This window comes from Triticum aestivum, chromosome 7B (assembly GCF_018294505.1).
Source record: "Triticum aestivum cultivar Chinese Spring chromosome 7B, IWGSC CS RefSeq v2.1, whole genome shotgun sequence".
Taxonomy (NCBI): Eukaryota; Viridiplantae; Streptophyta; class Magnoliopsida; order Poales; family Poaceae; genus Triticum; species Triticum aestivum.
In genome coordinates, this window is record NC_057813.1 from 687300816 (window position 1) to 687310843 (window position 10028).

General features: G+C 44.2%; 1 protein-coding gene and 1 pseudogene across 4 annotated transcripts; one reads left to right on the forward strand and one right to left on the reverse strand.

Annotated features, from left to right (window-relative positions):
- LOC123156198 (uncharacterized) overlaps positions 1 to 1295 on the forward strand; it is a 5300-nt pseudogene extending 4005 nt beyond the window's left edge.
- A 16-nt stretch (positions 1296 to 1311) lies between these two features.
- On the reverse strand, positions 1312 to 10028 carry LOC123156197 (DNA-directed RNA polymerase 3B, chloroplastic; the record flags this gene model as incomplete). 4 transcript variants are annotated; one of them, XM_044574355.1, is given in 19 exon segments in its annotated part: positions 1312 to 2102; positions 2209 to 2259; positions 3407 to 3521; positions 3596 to 3643; positions 4111 to 4200; positions 4362 to 4436; positions 4685 to 4837; positions 4942 to 5026; positions 5728 to 5798; positions 6071 to 6121; positions 6362 to 6778; positions 6885 to 7016; positions 7141 to 7254; positions 7487 to 7604; positions 7762 to 7820; positions 8067 to 8133; positions 8267 to 8400; positions 8484 to 8690; positions 9414 to 10028. In XM_044574355.1, coding segments are annotated over 18 exon segments (2598 nt in total), but the record flags the coding sequence as incomplete, so codon positions are not given.

The following is a 10028-nucleotide window of genomic DNA, read 5'->3' on the forward strand; positions in this document are numbered from 1 at the left end:
CGAGGCCGCCGCGTCGGGGCGACCGACGGGCAGACGCGCGAGGCCGCCGGGTCGGTGAAGAAGCCGGCCAATCGCGCCGGTGTTGGAGTAGAGGCGCACAGGGTCGACGGCGGCGGTGGGCGACGCAAACCGGATCACATAGACCGGAAAACCAAAAGGTAGACGCCGATCAAAGCGACCGGCGAGAGAGAAAACCCGGATCAAAGGATCGGGAAAAAAGACTCCCTAGGGCTGCCGGCCAACACGGCCGGCGGACGAACCCTAGGTACGGGCGGCGCGGCCCCCGGCGGCGGTCATGAAGGCCGACCGCCCCAGGGGCGGCGCACAGGTGCGGAAGCGGCGGCGGCTAGGGTTTAGGATCGACTTGCGTAGATACCATGTTAGAAGGAAGAGAGGGATTTGGTGGAATAGTCCGTTGTATTGCTGGAGCCTCGTGGGCATATATATATAGGAGTACATAATCTACTTGGAGTACAAGGCAAGCCAGAATATTTCCTAGTCTAACATATGTTTCCTGATACAATCACGTTACTCAACACCCATGGACGTCTGCGTCGCGCTCGGGCTCCTCCTCTCGGATCTCTGCGACGAGCCGTGGCGCCACCGCGTGATCACCTTCAGCGCGGCGCCGGAGCTGCACCGCATCCGCGGCGAGACCCTGTTGGAGAAGGCGGAGTTCATCTGCGAGATGGAGTGGGGCATGAACACCGACTTCCAGGCGGTGTTCGACCAGCTCCTGCGCGTGGCCGTCGCCGGCAAGGTCCCTCCGGAGCGCATGGTGAGGAAGGTGTTCGTGTTCAGCGACATGGAGTTCGACGAGGCGTCGTCGAGGCCGTGGGAGACGGACTACGAGGCGATAACGAGGAAGTACACCGAGGCCGGGTACGGCGACGCCGTGCCGCAGGTGGTGTTCTGGAACCTGCGGGCCTCGCGGTCGGTGCCGGTGACGGCGGAGCAGAAGGGGGTGGCGCTGGTGAGCGGCTTCTCCAAGAACATGCTCAAGCTGTTCCTCGGCGGCGACTAAACCCCGTCGCCCAGGGCCGTCATGGACAAGGCCATCTCCGGGCCCATGTACGAGAAGCTCGTCGTGTTCGACTGAGTAGGCGCGCGTGCGTCGCGTGTGTTAGTGTTTGGTTCATTAGTACTATTTCCAAAAACAAAAGAGACGCTCAAAAATATTTTGATCCGAATTCGTTCAAATTTCGAACGACTTGTTTGTAGTAAAGCTGTAGCACAAGAGTCAACACCACATGATCATAGTTATGTACCGGAACAACATCATCAAGGAGACCAAAGATTAGTGCAATACAGTAGAGTCAAAAGTTTTCTCATGTACATTTTTATTTCATGTCAACAGCATCTATGGATCTCATATACACTTTTTGGTTTCTGTTTGGTGCCCGGATTCTACACATTATTACAAGGTGATGGTGCAGCGCATGCAGGGCCATCGGCTACAAAAATCCTAAGAGATCAAAAAACGTATACACAGTAAAATTAGGGTACGAACTCTCATCTATGGAAAAATTGATCAGCATCAGCAGCAGCATCAGCAAGACTGGACTCTTCACAAGTTGATAACTCGTTATTTCATAATTTACCTTGGCCTGAATAATGGTAGCCAGCGCCTGAATTGAACTTCACATCCTTGTAGATCTTGCGTCAACCAAAAAATCATCAGCACCAACCACTTGAGGCTTGTTCAGTTCAGGCTTGTTACCATTTGGCATGGCTTCTAGGGCTCGACGAGTTGATTCGCCTATGCCAAAAAACCATCCAGGCTTCTCCAGGTGTGCCCCAAGGCTGAGTTGCAATGGCTTGCTGCTGTAATGCTTCTTATGCCAAAGATTTTGCAACACTCACCTTCATGGCCCATCCGCCTTTGGCTGCCGCACGACCATCGTGTTGTGATTTGTGAATAATGATCAGGCAATTCAGCTATCCAACCACGCCGAACTCGTGACATGTTACGTATAACTCTCCCAGTGAGCTTAGTTGAAGAAATAGGTAGATGTGAGAACTTCTCTCACATCAAAATTCCCCTGTGCTGGGCAGGGAGGAAACTCTACTGTCGGAAATAATGTCTGAAACTCTTCCAATAGCTGGATTGAATATAAGAAAAAGAGCATTAGAGAATAATCTGCTGATGCAGCTGAAGAACAAAGTATGGATTGCTTAAAAGACATAGGGTACAGTCTGACAGCATACGTTTTCAAGGATTGGCATGCTGTACAGCTCCACGAATTGCTCTCTCAAGATCTGATTCATTTTATCGACATCACATGCATGCACCCAAAATGAGTCATGCACCCAGAAGGCAACATAAATTGCTTACGAACAAGCATAAAAAGCACAAGTAACGAAAGCACAAAGCTTTTGAAGTCAACATCCAGAATCGACTTAATTTGCATTATATATTGGCTGTTTGATACAAAGGGATTGTGACTAGATTCTTTCACACTAAAATTACACCATATGCTGTCAAGAGAGCTTGGATCCTGATCAACTCATCATATTTGGACCCTAACAGGAGGTACCTTATTCTTGTTGTGTGAATAATAGGCAAGCAAGTGTATTTGAGGATTGTGGGCCCTTTTTAGCAAAATCCTATGCTATTTGATTTGAGCAAATATACTGGAACCAACAATTAGCACTACTGACTGAACACATATGAGAATTTAAACAAGTACTCCCTCCGTCCGGAAATACTTGTCATCAAAATAAATAAAAGGAGATGTATCTAGATGTATTTTAGTTCTAGATACATCCCTTTTTGTCCATTTTGAGGACAAGTATTTTCGGACGGAGGGAGTACTCCCTCTACCAAAATATAAGACGTTTTTAGATCATAGGACATTACCCAACAGCAAGAAAAGGAAGCTGACATCCATGATTCACCAGAAACTTTGTTTTACATCAAGCTTATTCCTATCTGATATATTATATATGAACAGAACACCTTGCCTCAGTGGCAATGCATGGAATAACCAAAAATGTACTCCCTCCGTCCGGAAATACTTGTCAAAGAAATGGATGTATGTAGACATGTTTTAGTTTTAGATACATCCATTTTTATCCATTTCGGCGACAAGTAATTCCGGACAGAGGGAGTAAAAGGTAGCTACTGCTGCTGGGATACAAAACCAGTAGCAGGTATAACATTTTTCTAAAGGGCTGGTAAAGGCCAATATGGACATTTTGATATAAAAATGAAGCTTAAAGAAGGCAATGTCGAATTTTAGCTAAATGTATCCTTTCAAAAAATAAGGCTAAACGCAGTAGATCAAAGACAACAATCCAGTTCATTCCACTTCCACTGAAGTGAAAGCTTAAGGTTGGTTGGTACTGGGAGGAGGTTTGCTACTAAAATATTTGTGCTAGCAATGCAACCAGAATCAGAAAATACCTGCAAAATGAAGACCAGCCTCCTTGCAAGTAATTGCCGTCATCATCATATGTGAACTATCAAGAGAATGGACAAAATTCGGTGGAAAAGCTGCCTTTTGCCGTTGGGTTGCAATCTAAAATTTAATGACAGCAAAAATTAACCATGATAGTTGGAATAAGCAAGGAGTAAGTGAATAAAGTTACTTACTGCATCACCCTCCCGTCGTAAAGCCAGACATTGCAAAGAAGTTCGTATCTGCACGATAATGGCGATATTGAAATAAATAACACAAATAGTGTTCATAAAGTGGCAACGAAGACAAAATAGTAGAACATTGTCTCGCGGCAATTAAATATTTTAACTTGAATGCATCTCAATCGTTCCTAGAATGCTCCTTCCACACGTTGGACACCTTTTTCAAGGATTATGAGAATTAAAACAAATATGGTCCAGATTCAGTAAAAAAAAATATGGTCCAGATCATACAATTAGCTCATGTTTATTTTCATGTACGAACCAATAGTGCTCTTCAACTCACACTGCAGTGATGTTTCGAAAGGTGCATAACTAACATGACATTTACACAAATGAGCAAATATGCTCCCTCGAAGAAAAGTGAGCAAGCATAACCAAAACAAATCGAGTATCCATGTGTACTGCTTGTTTAGTGTAGATACACAAAAAAATGCACATATATGTGCAATAGTTGATAAGTAGCTTACCATATAGTTTTTATATTTCTTGTATGGCTGCACAACTGGAAGACCTACAGGACTCGTCCATCTGACTGGTTGATTTTTTGAAGCAATCATCTATGAAGAATTGAAACACTGTCAGAGCCTTTTGATACCTCAACTCAACTACCAAGATTATTGTACAAAGGAAAATGCAATGCCACACATTACATTGGGATGCCTGTCAAATTTTAAATCAATTGAAAAAACTATGATTCAGAACAGAATATACCATATACCTTTGCACAGTCACCAAGCCATGCCATTATAGCACGGGCAGATTGGAACATTTGTCCTAGTGCATCCAAAGTTACCTTCATCAGAGAAACAACAGTTACAGCATGTCCTTGTCTCTCCAATGCAATCAAAAAGAATGCGCTAGGCATTAATTGTGTATTTTGCCACCGCCTTGTGCTTTTCTCACCAAAGCACACGCTGTGCACACCTAGCACGATTAAGCTCTAGGCGTTTTGCTATCACCTAGAGCCTAGGCGTGCCTTCTTTAACAATGATAGGGAGTCACAAAAATCGCCAGTTTGTCAGATGCAAATGAAGTACTTACCCTGGTAGCATAGCAGGACACATCATAGAGCAATTTGTCATCTGTAATGTGTCCTTTCTCTTGAAGCCTCTTCATAATTTGCTGGCGAGCACCGATAAATGTGACACCATAAACTGACGTCATCACTGTCTGCTTGACCAGCTTCCTATCCACCTGTAAGCTACCAATGTCCAGGTCCTCAACTGTTTTGTTAAAAAAAAGTACACGAAGAAGAATATTTCTTGATTGAGGCAGAGCGGCGCAGGGAGAAGGCTAACCTCATCAACTAAAACCTTTGCTAATGGAACACTTGGGTCAGTAGCAGGATCTTTCATTGAGTCTTCCCGTACAACATCCAATACCCTTCAGTCAAGTTTATGCCAAAACATTATTAATTACTGAGTTCCACTAGGCACTAGGGAAAAGCGTTATGAAGTAAATAATCTAAAAACTGAGTTAACAGTTAGATGACAAATAAGCTAAATACTATACTCTATTAAGGCAAATTAATAATTGGAAAGGAGAACTGGGTGTGGCAACAGCCTCAGCGGTTGTTCAGGTTCAAGGTCTGCCCTCCCTACAGTACCTTAGTGTTCTTTCCAAATAAAATTATAAAAACGAGATGTTGCTAGAGCCTGTTGTTTCTTTTAGAATTACAGAAAGGTTCCTTAGTCACAGCCAGCTACATTTATTTCAAGAAGTCAAACATATAACTTCATGGATTTGTTTTTCTTCACGCACAATTGTCACAGCTTGTGTTTTAATGAAGGCAAATACTTGTCGCCTGATCTAATAAAAGAAGGTAACTTAATGGTAAAGGTAAAAGTTTTCCCTAAGACATATCAAATATATTTCCTAGTAGTTCCTACATGATAAAATTCAGTTATGATAACGACTTACATAAATAGCTCAGAAATATAATCAAAATAGACATGTAGAGCTGTTTTGAACAACTGGAAGATGTAAGCGATGTTGGTTGATCCTTCCGTGGGGGTGGAGGGTGGGGGGGGCGGGGCATCCACAAACGTAGTGCATATGGAAATTAGAGAGGGGGAGGGAGGCACCTAGCAGCTATTTCTGAGTAGATATCTGCAGGTTTCTCTCCAGGAACCAAGTTGACAGCTGCCGCGCCCATCTGTACAAAGACAATTGTCAAGTGTTAATATCTGGATAGTTCCACTATAGAATTTCAAGAAAAATAGCATGCAAAAGAAAACAGAAGTTTTGCGACCAGGTTGAGTACTGATAAATTCCAGACAGTGAAGAAAATTCATGTAAAAGAAAACAGTACACTCTGACTATATAATTACATAAGCACGAAGTGCTAGCTTTATTTTACGATATCACAAGTACAGAAAATAAAGTTCAGGCCAAGTGATGCTCAGTTGGTATAGCAGGAATACTTACATAGTCTCTTCCAAGAGCGGCATAGTGTTGTAACCCATTGCATGAACCATCCTAACAGATGAAAAATGTGACCAGTAATTAGTAATGTCGTGACAAATGCTGGCTGGGCAGAGATATCTCAAATGCTTTCATTGCAAAAGCATAAGTAACACCTCGGTGCCCATATATGTTGAGTTATTAACCTTGATCAATCCTAGGATATTGACCTTTCCCTATTCTCTATTTACAGGTGATGATTTAAGTAATATCGAAACCCATGCGAGTGTGCCTCATTCTCAACGAAGACAATACCTGATGAATAGGTAGGTGAGAGACAGCACCATGAGGTGATGAACTTTCTAATGCCTTAGAAAGATCCATGCATGCAGCTAGACATTGAAATGGATCCTCGGCATTAATCCACCAACAGTTCCCATCAACAGGATTTGATGCTGAATCAAATATATCAGGCAAATGATCCTCCACAAACGCTAGTTTGCTCTCATGAGAAAGCTTTTCAATGCCTCCGCCATATTTGTTAGCCAAATGTATCTTCAACCAGCGTAAACCAGATTTTCCGAGTGGCCGCCCTTCAGCATACTCTAGAACACCTCGGCATAGATCTGAACCTAGGTGACTCAGATGTGGATGCATAGGGTATGCACGACCACGGAAATCTAGATTATGAGGATAATAGAAGCCATCCTCCTCTCTCATTTTACGAGCAACCTATTCACAAAGGTGGAAACAGTATAGCTTCAGTAACGGCATACCATACCAAAAAACATAGACCGTGATATCTAAGAAAGTAAGAGCGCCTCTTTATAACACATACAGAGAGTTTTAGTTCTGTATCGCATCGCTCAGCATGCAGTTCACGGTTAGCTTTCTTTGTCTTCTTTACGCTCCACTTCCATTTCTGGATTTCATCTGGGTCTTCTGTTTCAGGTTGTTCAGGTAGAGGAATCTATAAACAAAACAGAAGCGCAAACAGGTAGTTAAAAACATGTGTGGCCACTAGAGCGTATTATGAAAACTGAAGGAACCAAAGTATTCACAATGTCAGAATTGACAATATGCAGTAGACTCACATTTCCCTTATCAACAAGTCCTGCAATACCCCCACCACGACTCCAAATAGTCTCAACAACGTCATGTACTCGTCTATTCACTCTCCATTTAGTACCCCCAAGGATATCTAATGCCTGCCAATATGACAATGCTTCAGACTGCTTTCATCATTCAATAAAAATAAGCAAGCAGAAATGAATAAACATCAGAAATAATCATTAAAGCAGGGAGAATATCTAGACCATGCTGTTATGAGACTAACATTCACTACTAAGGAAACGAGTGTTTGTGACGTGCCACTATGCCAAAGGAAACGAGTTTAAAAATATGAATGCAGGCTGTGTCAAAGATGAGTGGTCAGCAAACCTCGAATACTTTTCGCAGCTGTTTTCTTGGAACACTCTTAATGGCTTCCTTCTGGTCCTTCACACCATGTGTCCGCATAACATACGAAGGCAGAAAAAGGTGTCCGCCTTTATCATAGCTGAAACAATACATGGTTCGAAAATGATCACCAGAGAGAAGATGTAATCAATTATATCATCTAATTAACCATACATAGCTACTTTAAATGTTGATGAACTAGTAAATACCCAACATAATTAACTGAAAAAGGACAAATGCATGAATCACTAGCATACCCCTTCCATTTTGTAGGAGGTACTAGCATAGGAAGATAGGGTATCTCCACGTGTCTAGCCTGCAAAAAGTTCAAACTTCTAAATACATGTGAAGCATTTCCATTGAACAGATAAAAACAAGAAAATGGAATCTGCAATGCAGCGAGCATTGCAAGTAAATTTGTGAACAAACTCGATGGGTTGACACTCGAGAAAATCCAGATTGTAAAAATAAGGAAAAGAAAACAAGTGGATGGTCTTTTTTATAGGTTAAACGTCTATATCCATCCAGAAAAGAACAGCATAGCAGTGCAAAACAAACTTACAGTGCTTTCAAACCCCTCATGCACAAGAGGATCACACTCTATCACGAAGTGCTTCTTCTTTAGTCTCCTGCTCATTGAACAGAAATGTCAGAACAGATATAACCAATCTAAGCAAGCACATGATACTGACACAACAGTGCGTGTCAATGCGAAAGCAAAGCACGCAATAAAGGCAAACACTGGGAATATGTGCACCCTACCCATTTTCTACAATAGGCTTTCGCAATACATGCTTAAATGCAGGTCGAAAATCAGGAGAACTGTCAGGTGTTTGGTCAGCTGGTGACTGCACAAATGCCGAATCCAATAACAGTTCAATCAGGCGAGTTCCTAGCTGCAGTCACAAAAGGAGGATTACCTTCCATAACATATGAGACAAAACTCTGTAATTGTAGGTATGCTATCTGGAAAACAAACCTTCACTTGGGCTTCTGTGCCCCACTCCTCCAATTCAATCTCCTGTTGCACAAGCTTCTGTGCTTCAGTCAATTTCCTCCTCCTCACCAAACTCTTAACAAGTTTCCGGCATTTTGCCTGTTCCTTGTCTAATGCTGGATCATTTTCACTTTCAGTTTTGCTCCTAGTTTTTCTCCTAGTCTTCTGAAAGAAAGCCTGGACTTTGTACTGCAGAACAATAAATAGCTTTCAACACACAGAAAAAACAACTGACACTAAGGCCAAGTGAAGAGCCTCCTACAATAGCATTGAGTTCATCCTAATTAACGTGATCAAACTCCAGTCCACAACATATATAGCTCTAGCGCACAAGCAGAATAGCCAAGGCCTGAGCCAGGGGGAGATTAATTCCTAATCCAAGGCTTTGTCATCCTTAAATATAATACACCCCACACATGATTTCTGATCTGGCAATCCTCACATTGTCAGTGCCAGAAAACTTATTGTCAAACAGGCAACATAGATGCCATCTCCACTTGGCAACCAACCCACATGATGTCTATTGGATCTTAATAGACAAAGTAGGTCAACAACGTTATCCAGCTATCACACCACAACACAATTTGGAGATAAAATAAAATATCATAACCCATTGCACATCCACCAGTTGCATGATGTCATCAGCTCCTCCAATTTTGTTAACTTCATAACATTGCCAAACTTTTAATTCGGCATGTCAATCAAGTCAAATTGTTGACAAGTCAGATGGAAATGAAAGCCCTGCACAACAACGTCTATGGTCCATCTACATTAATTACACTAAGGTCACCATCACTAAGTCTAAATCTCACATTGCTGTAAACGAGCTATTTCTAAGTCATGAGTAATAGATAGTATCGAAAAATTGTCTGTGATGAAGTTGCGCCTAGAAGCGGGCCATTAAAAACGAACCTCGCGCTCGACGGCCTCGCCGATGGAGTGCGCGGCCTGGACGACGCGGACGCTGCCGCAGCCGTCCTTGCTGGACATGAGGAGGCCCATCATCTTGTGCATGACGATGACGGCGACCTTCTCGGCGGGGAGCAGGAGCAGGTACTTGGCGTAGACGTGCTTGACCCGCTTGCGGCGCTGCACGTCCTGGTCCCTGGCGACGGCGTCGCGCAGCGGCTCGAACCAGCCGAGGAAGAGCGACTTGACGTAGGGCAGCTGCGGGGCGAGGTGGCGGTCGAGCATCTCGCGCTCGAGCTGGCGGTACTCCTCGGCGGCGCGCGCCCAGGCCTCCGTCTCCGCCTTGACCTGGCGCTGCCGCAGCCGCCGGTGGTCCGCCCGCCGCGCCCGCTCCCGCTCCCTCCCCCTCTCGATTGCCCGCTCCAGCTCCTCCTTGACCGCCGCGTCGTCCGCCAGCGGTGAAGAGGCGGGCGGGTGGGGGATCTGGTAGGAGTCGGCGGGGGAGTTGAGGAAGGCGAAGAGGTCGAGCCAGTCGAAGGCGTCCGTGTTGAGAGGCGGGGGCGTGGGGATGGGGAGGAGCGTGACGGGGCGGGGCGGGGGCGCGGGCGCGACGGCGAC